General features: G+C 41.2%; 1 protein-coding gene across 6 annotated transcripts in view; it reads right to left on the bottom strand.

Moving 5' to 3' along the window:
* CREBRF (CREB3 regulatory factor) overlaps positions 1–22741 on the bottom strand; it is a 61750-nt gene extending 39009 nt beyond the window's left edge. For 2 of the 6 annotated variants that reach the window (XM_064596557.1, XM_045901118.3), the window contains exons 1-3: positions 22582–22741; positions 2574–2775; positions 366–491 (exon numbers count right to left, since the gene is read on the bottom strand). In XM_064596557.1, coding sequence (XP_064452627.1) covers positions 366–491; positions 2574–2582 — 135 coding nt within the window. In that variant the 5' untranslated portion in view covers positions 2583–2775; positions 22582–22741. Of the gene's footprint in view, positions 1–365; positions 492–926; positions 1068–2559; positions 2776–21047; positions 21710–22581 lie in introns of those variants that run through there. The other 4 variants (XM_054513546.2, XM_045901135.3, XM_045901125.3 and 1 more) reach the window with 4 other exon arrangements.
* Between the last annotated feature and the right edge of the window lie 940 nt (positions 22742–23681).

A 23681-nucleotide genomic window follows, 5' to 3' on the forward strand; every position in this document is an offset into this window, starting at 1 on the left:
GTGTGCATGTATTTATATAAAAATAACAATTATTTTTATAGTCATAGGCATATTTTAAAATTCCAGTATAATTAACATATAGTGTTATATTAGTTTTAAGTGTGCAATATAGTGATCCAACAATTCTACACATTACTCGGTACTCTTAATCCCCTTCACCTGTTTCACCCATCCCCTCATCTACCTCCGCTGCTCTTACTATTTTCAATGGGTTCATACAGCCTTCTAAAATTACTAGACTGACAGTCACAAGAATCAAAATTGACATCCTTTTTTCTGTTCAGGCATTCATAAATAAAAAAAACTATACCACAACATTTTTACCCCAAATCAATTAAAGCAGAATCCAAGAAAATGTTACTTACCAGTTCATACATGAAATCTGGATCTGAACTGTTTGCTAAGAGATCTGTGCTCATCAGAGTCTGTTCTGAAAAGGTGTGGCTTCGAAAGGCATCCCCAAAAGGCGGATCCATTCCGCTTACGCTAGGCTACAACAGAGTGATTTTGACTTTAGAAAGTTAAAGACTACTACAAGACCACTCCAAGACCAATTTATTACACGCAACTCCCACACCTACTAACTTATTAGTTTCACAACAATTCTGTATATTTTCTACTCTTTAGCACATTTGAGAGATTAAACTAGCATTAAAATGTGAACTTAAATTAGGAAAATAATGAAGATGCATTAAAAATAGAAAAAGAAATAGTGGCAACTGTTAAATAATACCTAACTTCCAAAAATTAAAGCTTATTTAGCCACTAGAATCAGCATTCACTACCCTAATGAGTACTTTTATTCGGCTATAGAACATTTCTTCAAATGCACCTCTAACAACATTCCCTCCTCTTCTCTCATTCTGTAGTCCTAAGTGAGTCCAGTGTCTTATTTCCCCAAACAATCTGGAAGACAATCTGGGCACCTTTAGTGCAACCAATGCCTCCAGGAATGTGGTGATGAAGACAGATCAGTCAAATATCCAAAAATCTTACTGGTCAGACCAGAAACTTGGACATGAGCTCAGTAGTCTTAATCCTGATCCCAGAAAAGGGTACAATTCATTCTGTAATAAATAAGGGAAAAGAGACTTGGCACCCAGAGTTGACGCTCCTCCTTTTCTCTCCATCCCACTTTTCCATTTCAACATCTATATAAATCACTCCAGAGGGAAGTCAGAGCCTACACTCCTAAAGCAGCCCAAATAAGTGAAAGGCCTTCCTCTGAAATCTAAACTGGATGAAGGAAGAGGATGTGAAAGAATAAAAATTCCCTCTTTGCCTTTTTGTTCTTAGTCTGCAAGTTTTTGCTGAAACTTTAAAAAAATTCTATTAGTCTACTTGCTTACATTTCTCTATTCATATACCTTCTACCTACCACAAAGTGGCCTTCTTACATGCTCTCCTCTCATGTTTTTCTTTACTGGTACTTCCCAATCCAGTCTTTTCTTTCTCTAATTTTCCCCAACCCTACCAGGCTGCAAGCTCAAAATAACTGTTATAGCTCTAACTTCAAGTATTCCACAAGTAACAAATTAAACTCTGAATGGGAAAAAACTCCAAATCAGTACGTGCAGTCCACTTGGCCCAGAGATTGGGGTGGAGCTCGGCCACCGGTCTTCTTAATATCAGCTCGCTTTCTTTGCCTCTGAGCCACTGGAGAATCCCACAAGTCGTTTATTTTCTGTGCTCAAGGCATAATTCTACTTGGCCCTACCTGAAGCCACTTAAGAGTCCCTGCCCTCCTTCTTATTTCTAGGTTTCTCCTCAGCACTGAACCCAAAGAGAGAAAGGGGTAAGAGCTAACCACTGGAGGAGGACAGGAAGAAGTCTGGATGTGCAGTGGGGACACACAGGGCTTCTTTTATTATTTCAGAGATTGCCTCAAACCAGGACTGATCAATTCAAAGTAGTCACCATAATATAAATAGATTTGATCATTCTCAATAATCTTTTTTGAGTATATGTGTATGTATGAAAGAGAGAAATGTTGAAATCTCTCACCATTTCCTCTTAACTACTTTTGAATTCAAAAGGCATAAATGGAAAGGAATAACTGGGAAACAAGAAGTAGACAAGGAGGGCGCCTGGGTGGCTCAGATGGTTAAGCGTCTGCCTTGGGCTCAGGTCATGATCCCAGGACCCTGGGATCGAGTCCCACATCGGGCTCCCGGCTCAGCGGGGAGCCTGCTTCTCCCTCTGACCCTCTCCCCTCTCATGCTGTTTCTCGCTCGCTCGCTCTCTAAAAAATAAATAAAATCTTTAAAAAAAAAGAAGAAGAAGTAGACAAGGAGATGGACGTGGGCTTTCTGTGGCAGATTAATTTTCAGGGGAGTTGGGTGAGCCCACCTACAGCCAGCAGATCTGTCCCCCTTCTAACCAACTTTTCATTCACCATGTTTCCCGTGTCAAGCTCATTAAATTTCAAAGCTGTAGCAAAGGAGGAAATAGAAAATGTCTTAAAATGGGAGTTTGTCAAGTTGTGTTAAGATTCAGAGAACTTACAGAACCAAGAATACTGGCTTTCTGCAGTGGGAAAATATAAAACTTTGCACCTACTCTGTATGATTTACCTGAGGCATTTCCAAGCCCAGATCCTGTGAGTCCGATCCCAAACTTTTTTTTTTCCTCGTTTGTAAATTCTTTTCCAGCTTTACTTTTAATTTCACGATCAAAGACGATTTTCACAATAAATGGCAGGTTTTCCCAGAATGTCTTCAATTCAAATGCTTGGATCACTGCTTTTTATTTATTTTTTAATAGTTCTGTGTGAATCTGTCAAACAACAACACAAAGTAACTTCACTGAGCACCATTAAAAACAAGTTGACCTTTCAAAAATGACATTAACAAAGAACACTTTAAAGGAGTCTTATAGTTGCAATCTCAAGAATTTGGTCATTTCTTAGTACTGACTATCCTGAAATTCACCATTCCTCTCTTTGTTTCTAAAAAAGGATAGGTCAATAACCAATTGGCAACATTAAAAAAAAGACAACAACGCCCTGACAAAATTAACTGAGGCCTATCTTTTCCTGAAATACATCTGAAAGATCTACTGTATCTAATGTTAAAGTAAAGCTCCCATTCACTTTATGTTCTGTATGAGAAAATATGTCACAACATTTAATTCCATCTATTGTATAATCATTACTGTAAAATTAATCTACATTTTATATCTCTTATAAATCTACAAGAAGAGTAAAGAATACATAAAAGTCAACAATGGAGGTTGCCTGGGTGGCTCAGTCAGTTAAGCGTCTGCCTTTGGCTCAGGTCATGATCCCAGAGTCCTGGGATCAAGTCCCCATAGGGCTCCTTGCTCAGTGGGGAGCCTGCTTCTCCCTCTGCCTGCTGCTCCCCCAGCTTGTGCTCTCTCTCTCCAACAAATAAATAAGATCTTAAAAAAAAAAAAAATTATTCCAGTAAGTTTTTAACATGTTTATGCTGGGGGGAAATAGGAAAATACCCTGCAGAGGGGTTGCAAGGGTTAAATAATGATTGCAAATCACCTGGCAGAGAGTCTTAACTGTGGTAGAGCCTTAAATTTAAATGTTAATTCCCTTTTCCCTCCTCTGTGAAGGCCTCAATTAAGGGGGTCTAAACAGCTATACCCACTTCATCATCTTTTCCTACATCAGTGGTCCTCAAAGTGTGATCCCAAGACCATAAGCATCAGCATCAACTTGGATTGTGTTACAACTGCAAAATTTTGGGCTCCAGCCCAGACCAACTAAAGCAAAAACTCTAGGAGTGTTTCTCCCAGTTATATGTTTTAACAAGCGCTCTAGGTGATTCTGACTCTCCCTAAAATTTGAGAACCACTGTCCTGCACTCAACACCTTGCTGTCATTCAGTCTAGTTGCAATATCCTTTCTTAGATTGAACCAATTTAAGCTGAGCTGCTCCATACTTAACACATCTGGACTAGAGGGTTAGAGTGGTACATTACATCAATTTCAAAGGCCTCTGCAGAACAAGTAAGAGACTGTCAACCAGAGATTCAATAGCTGTTCCACTTAATTAGATTAGTAAAAATTGACAACCATTTGTATTTCCTGGATCTTTGCTGGGCTCTCCCCTCTGGTGGGCTGTCATTCCTACCTTGCCGTTTCTAGCCTAGGAAACACCATTAAGTGCCGAGCCTGGGCCTATGAACAGAATTAACTATGCATTGCAATCCCATGCTATAGTCTAGGCTCCTGACAAAAGGTCAGTTCTGGTCCAGTTCCTCCTTATGTGGCCTCATGCCTTGATCCTACTGCTGATATATAATCTCAGTCCTAATTCTTCCCTTGATTCCTGTGAGAAACAAGGTCAGTTGCCCTTTTTTTCTTTCTTTCTTTTCTTTCTCTTTCCCTTCCTTCCTTCCTTCTTGGGGTGGGGAGGGGCAGAGGGAGAAGGAGAAGGAGAGAGAGAATCTTAGCGATGCGGGGCTCGATCTCACAACCCTGAGATCATGACCTGAGCTGAAATCCAGAGTCGGTTGCTTAACTGACTGAGCCATCTGGGCACCCTCATCAGCTGCCTTTTCTGGACCTGTTACTTCCAACTCCAAAAAGGTGTATGATTCAAGTGATGCATTCAATGAAGTGGGTCAGTATAATCCTGGTCTATAACCTGGATCTGGGAGAAAAGTGTGATATTCTCTAAAATCTTAAGTTTACCGTTACTAAGCAACAGGGCTGAAGACTCGAGAAAAGATTAAGTTCTATTAAACAAATACTTATTGCCATCAGCTAAAGACACCATCTACCGACAGCTTGGTTTATCAGGGAAAACCGTGGACCAAAAAGGGCTAAGTTCTAGTTGCAGCTCTCATTTGCAAACTATATAACACTGGGTAGGTCAATCTTTCTAAGCCTCTTTCTCATTTCTAGAAAGAAAACAATACTACTAATACTACTAGTTTCCTAGCCACCGAATCTTCTAAGCCATAAAACCATAAAATACAAATGCAAACAGAGGTAACCTCACTTTTTGAAGTTCATGTTACACCACTTCGCTTTTACAAAGACCTACACTGGTACCTGTTTTTGCTAACTGAAGGAAATCCAAAGAGGATTTGTGTTTTTATGAAAATAGGTGAAAATAGTGTTAAGCGTTTGTTGTCCATTGGGCCCTTACAGAAACAAACACAACTCAAGCACAGCAGCAGGTACCCCACCCAGCTCCTTCCCCAGGAACCACTCAGCATCTCAGTACCAAGTTGCCACAGTTCTGAACTGCATCTGTGAACATCTGTGCTTTATCTCGATTTATTTTGTGCATGCATTAGCAAGATGTATCCTAAGGTATCAGAAAATCCTATAAGAGGTTATTTTATGGCCTGGGAATGCTCAAAAATTTTCCACATAATTAATGGTAAGTGCTTCTCCACTTTACGCCATTTCAGCTTACGAAAGGTTTCATAGGAGTACTTTTACATAGCAGGAGAAACTTTTTTTTTTAATTTTATTTAAACACTTGACATCAAAACTAGGTTGTCAATGCAGTTAGCAAAAAGAGCACTTGTTTGGAGAACTTGACAGGAGACCTGGAATCCAGTTTTGATCCCATAATTAAAACTAAGCAGTCTTATGAATCTGAGAAGTTATTTAAATTTATGCCTTAGCACCCCACTGAGGAATGACAATTATTCTCCTTTAACTATAACAGGGATGTTATGAGAATTTAATGAGATATTAAATTAGGATATACTAATAAAATAAATCTGAAAGGTGATTATTATCAACAGGTATATTTTGCCAATGCTTTCCTTTGTTCCACAGCTAGTCCATCTCAGAAACTTAACATCTGTGACAGCTACCGGCAGCAAGGCTGAATGTTTTAAAGACACCATTTCCCAAAGAGAGGGTACCCATCATGTTAAGAGTTGAGCACATCCTCCTGGGATAGTTAAAGGTCCTTAGTTGCTTTTCCCAGTCTTTCAGTAGCAGCAAACAGGAAGGGTGAAGGGCCAATTTTACCCCAAGCAGTAGAAGGTCTTTTCATTCTCTGAAACTAATGACCCAAGGTCACAACCAATTATCTTTATCCCCACAGTTTTGCACCCATTTTCCAAAATTCTTGGTACCATTCCAAACATTTATTGTGAAACGACCATGAACAACAAAATTCACCACCCAAAAGTGTAAAGAAAAAATAATAAAGGTTCTACAGTAATTACTATTGCACAGAATCTTCCATAATGATACACTGCTCCCAAATCATCTCCTATACCAGGGAGCCATATACAAAGGGTATATTGATGTTTAGATGGCCAAATAACAAGAGGAAGGTGTAACAACTTGCTCTTCAGGATGCCTTCACACTTCTTTGGGCTTAAGAATACCCATATTTTACTCACAGTTTTGATATTAAAGTTATGTACATTAAAAGCAATGGTCTAATTTCCCAATGTGTAACCTAAGAAATATTTGTTCCAAGGAATGTTAAATGGTTACTCAATAAAAGGGTTATGAGGTTTGGAAAACACCACATTAAATAAAACTGATACATTGACTCTATGTAGGGCTTCTTGCAAACTTTAAGGTGCTAGGTACTAATGTGCATTGTAAATCACCAATAGGTAACTAGAGCAGATACCATTTCCCAAACTTACTTGATCCTAAAGTCCTCTACCCTGCCCTCAAGCAGACCAAGACTAGTGTTATTAAAAACGACGACAAAAAACCCACAACACCCTAAAGGAAAGGCTAAATCAACTTCCTAGTTAGGAATTCCTTTTTTCCCCCCCAAAGATTCTTATTTACTTGAGAGAGAGCACACACAGAAGGAGAGGGAGAGGGAGAAGCAGACTCCCCGCTGAGCAGAGAGCCTGACACGGGACCCTATCCCAGGACAACTGAGCCACCCAGGCACCCCAAGAATTCCTTTTTTTCGCAGCTCTGGCTCATCAGTTCTCAATACAGTTTTGTGGGTTTTTCAAGGGAAAGAAGACTGTTGTCCATCAGAAATATTTGCCAACAGATTTTCTGTACCTGGGCTCATTCAAAACTATTCAACAACAGCTCCTAGGCACAGGAAAATACTCTATTAACAGAAAACTAGCTCTCTGAAGCAATGTGTGGGTTCAGGGCAGGCTGCCCCAATATGCCGCCCTCACATACTATTTTTAATTGAAGTTACTCAAGAAAGAGCTAGTGCAAGAAAGACACTCCGAACTTCCTCTGTCCTCCTGAAAGCAAAAAATAAATTTCCCCATGTGAGAGGTACCCTCCCTGCACCTGGGAGATAGAAAGCATCCTTACTGCCAGAGATAGGCAATTCAGGGCCAAGAAGGCTATATAAATAAACCTTATTTCTTCATTAATTTGCTACCCTAAGCCCAAACATCTTTGTCAACTCTTAACAGATTTATTGTTTCTTTGTCTAAAAGGTATAAAAGTTGCCTGCTTTGGTCACTTCTTTGAATCTCGTATTTTGATGAGGTCCCATACATATAAAATTAAAATTTGTTTTTCTTCTGTTCATCTGTCTTGTGTCAATTTATTTATATCAGACCAGCCAAAGAACCTAGAACCTAGAAGGGAAGAGAGGAAAAGCTTTCCCCTCCTACAAATGATATGGAGTAAATGACTGATTTATGAGCAGTAATGGTATCACTTGAAGATGGCCACGGCTCAATATCTTTCATAGCTTTTTTTTTTTTTTAACCAGGTCCTACCCTGGTTTTTTGGTTCTCTACTTGAAAATATGTTGAGGCTTACTATGTACATTAAGCAAGGCAAAAGGTGAAGTAAGGTAAATCACCAATAGGTAAGGCCAAAGGACTTTTACCAAAAGCTCATCCCTGGGACTGCTTAAACCACTAATCCAAACTTTGAAAGCCAAACCCAAGAGCTGACTGGAGTGCCAGGCAGCCTACACACATCCAAGAGCCCCTAAATTTTGCCTCTTCTGAACCTGAGGGTTTCAGCTGATTCCTGAGAGTCCATATATTTTTCAAAGGTTGAAAAATATAAACCAATATAAATGAAAATGTCTTATGAAAAAGCAGATACTATATATATGATGGCCCAAATCCCTACACCTCCCCTTTTATATGCCACTGGCTTAGGGCACTGTTCCCTTTTAGTTGACTCAAGGGAACTGGCTCCTCACAATAGTAAGTAGCACTTTTGAGTCATACAACATTCATCAGAGTAGATGTTAAAAAGTTTTTTGACACACCCATTAGGATGGTTATTATCCAAAAAATGGAAAATAACAAGTTGAGGATATTGAGGAGGATATGGAAAAACTGGAACCCTTGTGCAATGCTGGTAGGAATGCAAAGTGGTGCAGCTGGGAATCTTTAGCAGTTCCACACAAAGTCAAACATGGAATTACCATATGATCCAGCAATTCCACATCTGGATATATACCCAAAAGAACTGAAAGCAGGGACTCAAACAGATACATACACACCCATATACACAGCTTACGTTATTCACAATAGTCAAAAGGCGGAAACAACCCTAGTGGCCATCAACAGATGAATGGATAAACAAAATATAGTAATTCATACAATGGAACATTATTCAGCCATAAAAAGGAATGAAATTCTGATCATGGATGAACCTTAAAAACATTACGCTGAGTGAAATAAACCAGATACGAAAGGACAAATATTACAATAATCCCACTTATATGAGGTACAAGAACAGGCAAACTCATGGAACAGAAAGTAGAATAGAGGTTACCAGACGCCGGGAGAGTTACTGTTTAGTGGGCAGAGTTTCTGTCTAGGATGAGGAAAATGTTCTAGAAATAGTTACACAAGATTGTCAATGTACTTAATGCCACTGAACTGTACATTTAAAAATGGTTTAAATGGAAAAATTTTACAATGAAAAGTATTTTTAAAAATTTTTGAGGTAAGAAACTCCAACACATTTATACCGTTATATAATTCATATACTATGGTTTATTTTGTTCTTTCCTAATCTTTGCTGGTTCATGCTCCTCCTTTCTTTCATGTGTGCAGAGTTCCTGGGTTCTCTCTCTATTGTCTTTAAACTGTACCAGATCCACAGTTCTAAGATGTGGTAACTGTCCTGACCCTCTAACTTAAATAATTTATTTCCCCTGAGGCTTAATCCCCAAGTAAAGATGAAAAAAAGGGAAGAGAGGGGAGGGAAGGGATGAAGGACCACTGACTTGGTAATTTAGGTTTATACATCATGTATATATAGCCCATGAGGTTCCCATTTGGCAAGAAAGACAGTTTATGAGTTTGCCCAAGCTCCTTAGCAGACCAGGACCCGTCAGCCACATTCCATCCATCCTGCCAGACTTCGTATGTCCCACTCAACAATTCCTTTCCTTCTGAAAACTGTGCAGCAAAATAGTAAGCAAAATAGTTCTACTGTACAAAATAGTTCTTCAGATGTTTACTGAATCAAGCCACTACCTGTTTCATGGCACAGCAGAAATCAGAGACCCGCAAATTCCCAAACCACTGAGGAAGCATATGCTGCTCACACAAGGAACACACTGGGTGAATGGTGGAAGCCACATTCTCCCTTAAGTATGTGATATAAATCCTGTGAACACAACTTCAGGTGAATTGCTATTCTCTACCCTTCAACAGCAGTTCTCTGGACTCCAAAATATAGAAGACAAGTAAGTACACTTCAAACTAGATGATTATAGTTTATGTCTGGAATTATTAGCAAAAGACCCCCATTATTTATTTTCCAAACCCTGTGGCTGCTGGTCTTGAAGAAAAGAGGAGGCTAACGAGAAAGAAGACTTATCTTTTCCCTCAGATTGGGTGAGAAAAGATCATTTTCCTAGCCAAACAGTACTCATCATGACCCTATAAGCAGATACGATCCTTTTACTATACCACTTTGTGGACTCTTTATCCCTGGGTCAATACAATAGTCCCTTTTTATCCTCACACTCAGAGAGTTTTAAAAATATGGGGGTTGAGTTAGGTTTGCCACATTTAATTAAACAAAATAATTTCATTTTACTAAGAATCCTGAGGAGCTAAGAAAAGATACTGAATCTCAAATATCTCTCTCCTTAGAATGCAATCTTGGAGGAAGACACAAGACCTCTGAGAATTTTATTCCATTCCTTTCCAAAGATTTCTGCCAAACTTTAATCTTTCGCCTACAGAGAAACATATAGGAGGCTTAGTTAAAACCCTTTGGGAACGGGGGCGCCTAGGTGGCTCAGTCGGTTAAGCGTCTGCCTTCGGCTTAGGTCATGATCCCAGGGTCCTGGGATCGAGTCCCGCATCGGGCTCCCTGCTCAGCGGAGAGCCTGCTTTTCCCTCTCCCTCTGTCTGCCTCTCTGCCTACTTGTACTCTCTATCTCTCTGTCAAATAAATAAATAAAATCTTTAAAAAAAAACCAAAAAACCCTTTGGGAATGAAAAAGACCATTAAAATAGGAGTCTGGATCAATGTGAGCTGAACAGGAAGAACTACTTTTTATTTCTGAAAACTATCAATTATAAGATATTAAGGGCTTTCTGCAGCATTGATACATGTCAATTAAGTTGTTCAGAGCACAAGAGTAAGAGCATGGGACAGGTTTAGACAGAACCAAAGAATGTATTTCTAACCCCAGTCACATCTGGTTACCACTGGCAACAAAATATTCACAGTTTATATTTGTATCACTGTTTATAGATTACAAGCACATTGCTATGCCCTGTCATTTGATAAAACAACTTGGTGAAGTAGTTAGGGTACATATTAGCATAACTGCCATCCCCTACCCTCTGTCCAACCATTTTTACATTAATAAAAAAGTTCAATAAAGATAAGAGATTTATCTGCGATCATTCAGTAAATGCCTCTGTGCAAACCCATCATTATAGAGACCATCCCTACTTGCAGTGCCTCTTCTCCAGAGGACTCCCAAATCTGTATCTTCAGTCTAAACGCATGAATGCATGAGCCTTACCATCTGAGAACCAGGTATTTCCATGTTCACTCACATCCCATGACCTGAGACACAACATGCCACCTCCCTCTTCAAACATTTCCATTCTGTCAGTAGTACCGTCATTCTCAGACATCCAGGCATGGAACACTCATCTCAATACGGACTCTTTTCTTTCTCCTCCCTGATTCTTTGTTAAATCATGCCAGTTCTCTTTAGCAAAGATATACTGACAACTTATCTTGTACCTAGCACACATGCATCTGTTCGTCTTTGCCCCTCCCACTTTCTCAATCCTTTAGTTGGGCCTCATCATTTTAGATTTACCATTCCAATAGCTGCCTTACAGATCTTCCTGTCGCCAGCCGCCGCCCCCACCAAGTTCTTATGTTCTATTTTCTCCCTAAACCACCACTTGGTATTAGCACTATGACCATAAGTTTTCAGCAACTCCCACAGATTTCTTGGATAATGCTCAAAATATTCAGACACAATGAAACTATCTTTCCAATCGCATCTTCCACTACTGTTCTATAACACTAATATCAGCTTGATCTTACAATTTCACCAAATCCTTGAGGTACTTATAATCACACTTCACTGCACTCAGAATTTCCAACAGTGAGGCTCTGGCCTTTCATGCCTTTGCTCACACTGGTTTTTCTTTTCCTCCTCCCTAATTCCTTGTCTCTACTGCCAGACTGTAAAGTCTTTTGGGAACAACCATTATCTCTCATCTCTGTTTCGCTACAGTGTCAAAAGCAATGCCTTGCCCAGCACAGGCATCCACACAAGAGTTGACTGACAAGGAATGGGAAATCCCCTAAGACCACAGGTCCTTCTGGATCAGGAGTCAGAGCTGCAACTTTCTTCATATACAAAGAGGACCCTGCAAAGAAGTCAGTCATTTAGAATACCCTTGGATAATAAGTTTGAACAGTGTGGGTCCACTTGTATGTGGATTTTTTTCATAAGTACGGTATTAGTACTGTACATGTATGTTCTCTTATGATTTTCTTAATATTTTCTCCAGCTTACTTTATTGTAAGAGTACAATATATAATATACATAACGTACAAATATGTGTTAATCAACTGTTTATGTTCTCAATAACCCTTCTGGTGAACAGCAGGCTATTAGTAGTTAAGTTTGGGGAGAGTCAAAAGTTATACACAAGTTTCAACTGTATGAGGGGAGAGAGGGTCAGTGCCCCCTAACCCCCCATGTTGTTCAAAGGTCAACTGTATATTTATCGAGCATCTTTTATGTGCTCTGAAATTATTTAGTAGTTAGCTTGTTAATTTGAGTCTTGAACCACTACAGTATCATATAATAAAAATATTTAAAATTGTACTCCTGAGGTTTTTTTTTTGTTTTTTTTTTTTTTAAGATTTTTATTTATTTATTTATTTGAGAGAGAGAGAGAGCACATGAGAGGGGGGAGGGTCAGAGGGAGAAGCAGACTTCCCGCCGAGCAGGGAGCCCGATGCGGGACTCGATCCCGGGACTCCAGGATCATGACCTGAGCCGAAGGCAGTCGCTCAACCAACTGAGCCACCCAGGCGCCCCTCCTGAGTTTTTTTTTTACACTTCCAGGAAAAGTATTATTTGAATTTCAGTAAATTCTGAAGACTAGAGAGAATTCTTGTCTAGTGAGGAGAGGGCAGAAGAGGGAGTAGGATTAAAATGTATTGAAGCCAACTGAATCCAGGCACTGGACTGATACAGGTTACACTGTTCTTTCTCTCCCCACCCCCATTTTAATTAAAACAAAATATTTTATGCAGATTAAACACTGAAATTTAAAGAATCATTTAGTTTCTGAAAAATGTAAAAAGGGAACAGCAGGCTTAAAGGCAGCAGCATAGAAACAGACAGTGGTGCAGGCAAACACATTTGAGCCATACTGCAAGATTCCAGGGGAATAGCTGTCCCCAGACACTCTGTGTATCCTAACAACTTCAGCACTCCTATTATCAGAGATGTAGGTTCTTCCTCAAACTTTGTCTCCTCCCTCCTTTCCCAGATTTGACACTCTTCCAAAAGTAGCAAGAATATATACAATTTTGAAATCCTCCTCAAATTCCTTCCTATTGTGTGAAATGGGCTATACCACTGACACAGGGCTATAGAACAGCTGGTACAGGGGTTTTGGGCATTAGGCTACAAAGAGGTTTTGAATACAGTTTTGCAATCATTTATTTCAACACTGAGAAAGGTTGGCTGCCTCTTTGGCTCTAACACTCCTAAAGGCTTGCTCTGTGAGAAGCAATCTCTAGATTCAAGATAAAAAGTTCTGGGGGAGCCTGGGTGGCTCAGTTGGTTGGGCGACTGCCTTCAGCTCAGGTTATGATCCTGGAGTCCTGGGACTGAGTCCCGCATCGGGCTCCCTGCTCAGTGAGGAGCCTGCTTCTCCCTCTGACCCTTACCCCTCTCATGTACTCTCTCTCATTCTCGCTCTCCCAAATGAATAAATAAATCTTTAAAAAAAAAAAAAAGATAAAAGGTTCTGCTTTATAAGTATTTGGAATTTTATTCCAGATTATTACTTGCCTTCTTTTATTTGTAAATACAAGAATTCCCCGTTTTACTTTTCAGGGATTTTGTGACTCACAATATGTGCCCTGACACAAAACAGATAACTCAATAAATTGTGGCTACTTTTTATCCTAAGATTCCTTTCTTGTTATAAGATGTTCCTGGAGGGTTGCAGCTAGTGAAAGTATAAACCTGAACTCAACTCAGAATCCTAGATTGTCTAAATTTCGCATTTCATTATCACAAAAACGCAACGCTTGGAACTAGGGTAGATAAGGGATCTGCAGGCAACACAGGTCATTTAACATCCCTACCCTGGCTTCATGAGGGTCAATGTCAATTATGCTGGTTTAATCAGCAAAAGAATCTTTGGATTCACAAAGTAATTCATAAAGCTTCAAACTAGTCATCTCTGTACACAATAAAGAATTGGCAAGTAGGGGCGCCTGGCTGGTTCAGTCCATGGAGCAGGTGACTCTTGATCTTAGGGTTGTGAGCCCAAGCCCCACATTGGGTGTAGAAATTACTTAAAAATTAAAAAAAAAAAAAAAAAATCTTAAGGGCGCCTGGGTGGCTCAGTCGTTAAGCGTCTGCCTTCGGCTCAGGTCATGATCCTGGGGTCCTGGAATCGAGTCCCACATCGGGCTCCCTGCTCGGCAAGAAGCCTGCTTCTCGCTCTCCCACTCCCCCTGCTTGTGTTCCTGCTCTCGCTATCTCTCTCTCTGTCAAATAAATAAATAAATAAATAAATCTTTTTTAAAAAAAAAAATCTTAAAAAAAAAAGACTTGGCAAGTAAATTACAAGGGGAAAAGGCTTCTTCAGAGAGATGATTGCTCTAATTGTTCAAACCATTACATACAGCTTATCTCTTTTTTATAGTTAGTTATACTGGCTTCACCAGAGATTCTGGGTAACCCAAGGGAATGGACTTACACAAAATTTATCTTTATATCCACAACACCTTATACAGTTTCTAATAAATACAAATACACAGTTTATACTATACTTGTCTCAACAGGATTCAGAATAAACCAAACAAAGGAGATGGACTACCCCAATTGCTGGGAAAACATAACTACGAATAGAATCAGCAGCTATCAGAGGAGAAGTACAAAGAGTAACAAGAACTTGATCCCACCCTCCCATCAGACACTCAGAATTCTTATATCCCTCTTAGCAGAGGAAAGAATAAAATTCGTTTATAGTAATTCATTAGTTTAGTTTTTTAACTTGGGAGGTTGGACAACCAGCAAGTTATTATGCTAAGCTATTAGGTAGCAAAGTCCCAACAAGTTCACTCTACCAGGACTATAAACATTTTAAAAGGAAACACAAAGTTAACTGAAGGTTTAAAGTAAAGGCCCCAAACTGGACTGCAGCCACAAATCAATGCCTACATATGGGTTTTGTTCGGCTCACTCACTGGTGTTTTTAAAAAATTAAATTTTAAATGCCAGCATTTAAATTGGAGATTTCATATAAAATTTCTGAGTCTTGTTAACAAATGCCACTGTCTTGGGGAAAAAGAAAATCACTGGGTACATATTCCCAGCAACATCACCTGAATCACTCGAACTGAAACGAATTACCCCTTTAACCTGGCCTATGCTCCCCAGCTTGCTCCAATCCCCACCAGTTCCATTTTACAGATGAGGTGCCTAAGCTGACAGATGAGATGCTGTTAAAAACCACAGCACTAGCAAAAAGCCTGTTTGAGAATACAGTTAGCTTCAGGTCTTTCACTCTTAAGCATTCTGCAACTGGACCTCCAAATAAAAGATAATGATAAGAGAGGTATTTAAAAACACCTGTACATGAATGTTTATAGTAGCTTTACTCACAATGGCCTAAAATCTGGAAACAAACCCAAAATGGATGGATTGTGGTATATCCATACAATAACAAGTACTCAACTGATACTCGAAATGACATGAAATCTCAAAAGCATTATTAACATTAAAAGCGATCAGACTCAAAAGACAACACATTCTATGACTGCGTTTAAATGAAATTCCAGGAAAGACAAAACTACAGTGATAGGAAGTAGATCAGTGATTGGGGCCAGGGGTGAAGCAGGGCCATGAGGGAACTTTTTGCGGTGATGGAAATGTTCCATATCATGACTGTAGAGGTAGTCAGATGACTGCATAGATTTGTCAAAACTAAAAGTTAGGTAAATTTTATTTTACGTAAATTATACCTCAGTAAAGCTGAGGTGTTTAGAAAACACTATAAAACTACAGAGAAGAGAACTACCATCTTTACCTGGGTAAGTTTGGGAAAGCTTCAAGAAAAGGTGAGATTTGAATTGAATCTTGTCATAGAACAGTTTTAAGTAGAAAACACAGCATATAAGTGGTTATATTCTGCACTATAGCCTATGACAAATGGCATCTCTGAATACAAAGGAAAATGCTTCATAAAAGGAAATTCATAGAGATGGATAATTAGTACTTGGAAAGGTGTCAAAGCCAAGCTGATCTCCCAAGATTTCCCAAAAGGGAATCAACTCAGACATTGGTTGCTGTTCAAATGCAAAGAAGCAGATAGTGCGAAAGAATGTTTTTGTTTTGTTTTTAAATAAAGCAAAATGAAGAGGAAAAGTAGAGTCAAGGGACGCCTGGGTGGCTCAGTTGGCTAGGCATCTGCCTTCAGCTCAGGTCGTGATCCCAGGGTCCTGGAATCGAGTCCCGCATGGGGCTCCCTGCTCAGTGGGGAGCCTGCTTCTCCCTCTGCCTCTGCCTGCCGCTTGCCCTGCTTGTGCACGCACTCTGACAAATAAATAAATAAAATCTTAAAAAAAATAAATAAAAAAAGTCAAAAGAAGGGGGGAAAGAAACCCAAAGGGAATAAAGAAAGGGATGGAAGCAAGGAGGTGAGATAAAGGCAAGGGACACATTAGGTCAGAATAAAAGGTATCTTGGTACTGATGGATTACAAGAGAGAAGAGGTGTGTCAGACCTCGATGAAGGACTAAAAGAAAAACCAAAAACTATGGGAAAAGAGACCATCTAATCAAAGTCAAAGCCACAAAGTGAAGGGACCAGAGACCTGACAGCATAGAGCAGGCCCAAGAGAAGTAGAAGTAGAAGAAAAAAAGCCCTTTCCTCCTAAATCTCACTCCAAGTAGTCTCCTCCTCCATCTATCCCCTCTCCGTGGCCCTGTCTTAGGTGAAGCCTTCTCATATCCAAGCCCGCCCCACACATCACATACATCTTTTATTTTCTTTTTTAAGTAGGCTCTATGCCCAATGTGGGGCTCAAACTCATGACCCCGAGATCAAGAGTCACGTGCTCCACCAACTGAGCCAGCCAGGTGCCCCGCATATACCTTTTATACCTCCTTGACTGGACGCAGAATGCTTCCTTCACTGGTCTTCAAAACCCAGTTCAAATGGACCTTTTCTGTGAAGCTTCTCCAACTTTCCTCCAACTTTCTCAGGCAGAGTTAGTAGTCCCTCTTCTGTATTTTCAGAACATGTTGTTCTAAAAATTATCCTACTGTTAAACTGCAAGGTCTTGTTTCCTCTATTAGTCTATGGGCAACTCTAGTAGAGGATTCAATAGTTAGGATGAAAACCCTTACTAACAAGCATTTCACAAAACTGTAAAGTCCTTTACAAGTAAGAAATTTTATACACCTTATAAAACACAAGTAGGAAGCTAAAAGCCTTGCTGTTTAAAGGATTTCTATAGTGAATCTTTTGAACAAGAGTACAGGCACCCTACCGCTAGTTTCTCCCCATACCATCAAGGACCTTTCCTTAAAGTTCTATTTTTGTAATGCTTTAAATTTCTGTTGAATGGCAAAAATATAAAACAGAAGGCAAACTGCATCAGGAATAGTGTGTAGCAAAGATGGAAATTCCTCTCTAAAATAAAAATAAAAGCACCTTAAACTCTCAAAGGCAGAACATTATAAACTAAAGAAAATATATGTACAAGAATTGGAGGACACAAAATCAGCAAGCTCATAATGCTTTCATGGGAAACTGTCAATGTCAACAATACCCAAAGATAAATAAGTAAAACATGACTTTGTAACGAAAGATGTAAAAGTAGGTGTGGTGTTAAAAGGACAGAATAGCAGGATGAACAGAGTTGCTGGGAATTAGTGGGAAGATGAGTGATTTAAGAAGTTGTTTGGGGAGGAGAGTTCCAATATAGATTTTGTTAGAAAGGTCATGAACTGGTAAAAAAGCATACAAGGCTTGGCTAGCAATACAGTGGGATGGTAGTGCAGTCACCAAGTACCACTGCAGCTCCCTGCAACAAATTCTCTCCATGTCTAGCCCTCCCCACTGTGGTGAATCAGACTTATTAACAAGAATGACTTTACAGTACTTCCCCAAGATGAGAAACACTGCTATACAGATGAATAATTGTCCCAAACCTCTAAGAAATAAGAGGTTCCACTCACATTTGCCAAACACGCAGAGATCCAAGTGTGCCAACTGCTACTGACAAATCCAAAGGAAAAAGCACAGGTTGTGTATGTGTGTGTGTGTGTCTGTCTGTCTGTCTGGGCATGCTTAGAAGGAATATTCAACAAATCTAACTAATGGAATGTATCTGAAAAAAATTAACGAAAGAAAGGGATTTTTAGACATCATCAAAATAGCTTTTCCATAAACTTTCTCAAAAGGGTCAATTTTTAAATGAAGGCTTTTTGTTTCAGCAGATGGTGATTAATTCCTCCCTTCCAACTAAGCCCAACATCTCTACTAATAGTAGACTGACTTATTGCCTTCCAGATAAGCAGTTTTTAGCAATGCATTCATTTATTTAGGAAGTTCAGAAGCACTAAAAGGTGACAGGCACAGAGTGAGGGACTGGGGATATAAAAATAAAGAGGCAGACTCTGACCTCAAGTTGCTCACCAGGTAGATGACATAAATGGGTAAATACTATACTGTGGTACAAGTGCTAATAAAGATAAACTGAGAGGTCATTAAACTATGAAAAAGAAAACTGAATAGAGATTTGAGAGGTGGTTCTAAGCAGCTGGAAGTATTAGCATATTCAAAGTACAAGAGCTTGAGAATACAATAACAGACACCTTCCCAATATCCCACTATGAGATAGAAAACATCATTAATCTCTCCCATTACAAATTAATAAACTGAATTACCCACAGTCACCCAGCCAAATAGTAGGCTAACTAGAACTAGAAACAAGATTACAGGCCACATGATGCTTTTCCATTCTAAGAGGTCAATATATTCTCCTTTCTCAACTGTCATTCTTGCACTTAAAACCCAGTTCAAGTCAACCAAACTGGAGAAATAACTGCATAGAAACAAAGAAAAAGCTACCCATGAAAAAAATTAAGTATTTGCCTATGTAATATTTTTAGGGTTTTAGCATCTCCACTTCAGTGGGCACTTAGCACCACTTCACATTTTCCAAGGAATGGGAGGGGTAGCAACCTGTATCTTTTGGGATCTTGTTTGAAAAAGTATCCTACCCTATTTAGGTCATTCTACAAACATCTCAGGCAATGGCACCACCGGTATGGCTTCCAAATTAACTGCACGATACATATAAGAACTCAGAGGGTTAAGTATTTACTCATCTGACTAACATGTCTTCAAACAGCTGCAAACAGTTTTGTTAGGAGTGATACACTAGATGCACTTTCAGACCTCAATAGGACCATACCCTTGACTATATTAAGGTTCTTAGGTGTAATATCTTAAAAAGCCAAAACTTTTCAATCAGAATGTATCTCTAAAATAAATAGGACTTAATATTCCAACATTTGCTTTAAAACATCTTTTCAGGGGCACCTGGATGGCTCAGTGGATTAAGAATCTGACTCTTGATCTCTGCTCAGGTCCTGATGTTAGGGTCATGTGTTCTAGCCCCATGTTGGGCTCCACACTGGATGTGGAGCCTACTTTAAAAAAGTAAAAAAATAAAGCTTCTTTTTTTTTTTTTTTCCAGGAAAACATCTATTAGCAAATGAAATAAAAATATAGAGTACAATGCTACCCTGTGCTCTTATTCTAAAAATTCTTCAGGGCAAGATATAATGTACATTCTGCAAGTGCTCAAATTACTACCTGACGTGCATGTTTACATATTCTGCAATATCTTTACATCTAAGTAATTAAAACCCAGTGACTGATGTCTTAGGACAGGGGTTGATAAACAAACTACAACCTTCAACCACAGCCAATTCTTGTAAATAAATTTTATTAGAATACAGCCCCAAACATGTTATCTATGGTTGTTTTCATGCTACAATTTGCAGAGCTGAGACAGAGACTACATGGCCCACAAAGCTAAATATTTACTATTTGACCGTGAACAGAAAAATTCCTGTCAACCTCTATCTTAAAATCATCAGACTAATGACCTGACAAATTATGTCTAGCCTAAGAGTTTATCTACCCTGGAAGATGAACTACTGAATACAATGAAAGAGAATTTTTCTCCCAAACATCCAAGCCAAAACCCACAGGGAAACAAACCTCTGCTGATTAATTCCAAGTCATATAATTGTCAATCCTGACTACAAACTATACTTTAAAAGCAACTGGTGGATTTAGTTTAACTCTTTTTGAAAACTGTGCTACATTAATAAACATACAAACTCATTGTACTTTCACGGTCACTTGTATTGTTAACCACCACCATGGAACTCTACAAGTTATTCTTTCAGTCCTTAAACTGGCATCCAAGAATCCACACAGAGTGAACTAGTAAACCAACTACCATATAGTCTAAGACTATATCATGACAGAGAATGGAATGGTAAGTGGAACATCCAAAATCTCTCCTTCTGGATGTATTTAGCCTCTTCTATGCTTACTAGTCTAAAAATTCCAAAGCTGGTATATAAGTCATATAAAAGAATTACACCCAAGTAAGTCTTGGATCTATTTGCCATTCTCATTTTATTTTTTAAAGTAAGCCCTAGGTCCAGTGAGGTGCTTGAACTCACGACCAGAGATCAAGAGTTGTATACTCTACCAACTGAGCTAGCCAGGCGCCTCTCTTTGCCATTCTTAAGAAAAATCAATAAATAATAAACTAATACTTTTATTTGCTGTAAAAGTTATATTTAAGAACTGGTCTATAAAAAATCAGGAATTATATTTATACATATCATTCTTAACAGAACTGAGTCAAGCACGTCAAAACAATACAGAAATCGACAAATCATTTATTTACCGATTATTATTTTTCTCCGGTTAACAAAATAGATAATGCAAATTCCTAACTAAATACAGTCAACTCCTGAATGGCCTCTGCATGATACCCTAAATGCTTAACCAAAGTGCATCAACAAACAGCCTGGTACCCTTGACAATACCAGTGCAGTCACAGTTTGCAAGGTGATGATAACATAAAGCTAAATCAAGCATTTAATAAGGCTGACAGGATGCCAAAATAATCAGAAAACAAAGTAAAATAACTGATTTTCTAATTACTCATACCATTTCCCCTTCATCTTTGGTGTTTTCCCAGCTATTTTGGATGAAAAGAAAATGGGGAAAAAAATATTTAAAAGTACAATCAGTGACAACCAGTTTACCACAGATTACCAAATTTACATAAAAATCTTATTTTCTGCTTTTTAAGAAGAAATGTCAGATTTTGATCCTATTCCTCACCTGCAGAATATTCACAAGACAAAGTCCTAAAGAACCTTCAAATTTATAATTTTCTCAAGGCTCACTTTTCTTATGAATTTGATTCACGTGAGCTACAAATTTATGTAAACAGGAGGAGCAAATTACTACTAGGACTAGGGCTAGAAAGTGCGAGGGCGATCTTTAGAAGGTACCCTGATGAAAAAATGGAAACCCCACCCAGCTCTTAACTTTCTCGGCTTTTTCTAGTCCTGGTTTTCTGTGCAAAATCCAGAAAAGCAGAACTTCCTCCTCACTGCCTCCCTCTATGTGAGGCCTTGTGCCGAAATTCAGACCGCTAGCTATCCAAGTACCTTAAGGTAGTCTTAAGGCTCAAGCCCACTCAGAAACAGCAAAAAAGGTTTGTTTTCTTGGGTTAGAGGAGAGCAATTACAGGGTTTGGCGGCCGTGTTTGTCAGGAAGGGTAGGGCCGAGAAAGAGGGAGAATCCAGAGATTGAGCTCCATCTAGTCCCAGGAACCACCCCCAGGGGCGGCTAGACTGCCCTCGGTACTTCCCTGCCTCCTTTGCTCGGGAGGGGAGAGCGATGGGTCGGGGTCTGGCTCCCCTGAGCTACTTCCTGGTCCGATCGGACTCGCCTTCGGACACCCGAAACGCCCCCGGCCCGGCTCCCTCGCCCTTTGCCCTGTCTCCTCCCCTCTCTGTGACCCACCACCACCGGTCCCCTCCCATCTAACATGGCCGCCCCACCCGGCCCACCCCCGGTACAGCCTAAGCAATTGGGGGGGCCCGCGGCACCGCCTCCCCCACGTCCATTGGCGCAGCAGCCTCCATCCGCCTATCCCATTGGGCGGCACGGCCTGCCACTCCGCGCTGAGGGCTCCGCCTACGAGCCGCTTCAAGCTGCTTTGAGAAGACATATAAACAAATCCCGGAGGGAGGCCCCTCTCGCCCGTCTCTGGGGCGGAGACGGGAAGGGGGAGCGGCTACCCCAGAGACACCCCTGCTTGGATCCCCCCCCCCACCCCCAGCCAGCGCTTCCTCGTCTCCAGCCTGCCCGGTTCCAACCTTCGTGGCCCCGGCCCTTCCTCACACGCCCCTCTCTCTCCTCCCCCGCCAGCCTCGCCTCCCCTCCCTTCCCCGGCCCCTCCCACCCGCTAGCTTCTCTGACAGGCCGGTTGCCGGCAGCCACTGCCCCGGGCTCCGAGGCAGCAGTGAAGGGCCGGACGGCCTGGCAGGGCAAACGCCTGGCGTTGCCCACCCCTGGCCTAGCCTGCCGCCCACCCGTGGGTCCCCTCTACAGCCGCCCCGCGCTTTTATATAACCGTCCCGGGCCGGGGGTGGGGGAGGGGAGCCGGAGACCCCGTGACCGGCAGGCGGCAACCTGAGGCCCGCGCGCCCCCAGACTCGGCCCTGGTCCCGGCCGCCCCGCGCCGGCCCGGCTCAGAGCCCCGGCGCTGCTGCCTCGTAGGCCAGCGGCCCTCCTCCGCCCCCCACCCGGCTAGTCCCCCAGCCCAGGCCCCTGCGGGCTCCAGGCGGAGAGCAGCGGAGCTCACCTGTAGGTGTGAGGGCGGCTCAGGGGCTGGGTCCCGTTCCGCTGCAGGGGCCGCGGCCCCTCTCCATGCTGCCTCGGTTTGTTTTGTTTATGTCCTTCCTGACGGGTTCCCGGAAATCGCGTGACTCGCCCCCCTCACGTGGGCCGCGGCGAGGAGGAGGAGGGAGGCGGGGGCCCGCCGGCCTCCGGCCAATCGGGAGGTGTTCTGCAACCCGGCCAATCAGGAGCTCGTCCCGGCTGGGCACCCCTGTCACATGACGTCGGAGGGGCGGATTGCCGGGAAAAACCAGGAAGAGGGGGCGGAGCGGGGGCTCGGCGCCTGCCACTGCAACGTGGGCGTGGGCCGTCTTTGATACAGAGCCACACTCACGTTTGTAGAGGCGGTTCGTTTACAAAAGCTTTCCCAGCCAGCGTTTTATCTGATCTCACAACTACACGGTGAGGGCCGAAGTGTCCCTATATCCATTTATATTTACGTTTATGGCCATTTGCATTTACATTCTAACTTCAGTGAAACTCGAAGGGGGCTACGGGAACCGAGGGCATTGACTAAAGAGAGGGATTGTGTCAACTTTCTGTTTTATGTATGTCCTCCACATCTGAACCTCTTAATTCGCTGACACGGACCTTGCCTTCAGTCACTCGTTCATTCAACTAGTATTTATTGCCTACGTAAGCCCCAGACATGGGGATCAGTCAGATTGCGTGCACCTTTAAGAGAAATACCTGTACACAACTATACAAACAGAATGCTACTAGAAGCGCCTAGACAAACAAACCGTCATAACACATGTACCCGAGGTTTCCCTGTGTTCCCTAATCCTATTAATAACAACTGCGACCCTTTGCTACAGAACGTGTACTATGTGGTGGGCTCATCATCTTACTTAGTTAATCCTACAGGTACACGCAATGGTAGTGTAGTATACCGATTTTTGCAGACGGGGAAATTAAGGCTCATAGGGATTACTCGCTCAAGGTCAGGCAGCTAGTAAATGAACCAGCAGGGCCCGGAACCCAGGTCTGTTGCCACAGCCTGTGCTCCCAGACTGCTCTTTATACTTAAGGGCACAGAATTTACCTTCTGAGCACAGAACAGAA

This window comes from Mirounga angustirostris, unplaced genomic scaffold (assembly GCF_029215605.1).
Source record: "Mirounga angustirostris isolate CCGP_5_RB_7025 unplaced genomic scaffold, mMirAng1.0.hap1 SCAF_7, whole genome shotgun sequence".
Lineage (NCBI taxonomy): Eukaryota > Metazoa > Chordata > Mammalia > Carnivora > Phocidae > Mirounga > Mirounga angustirostris.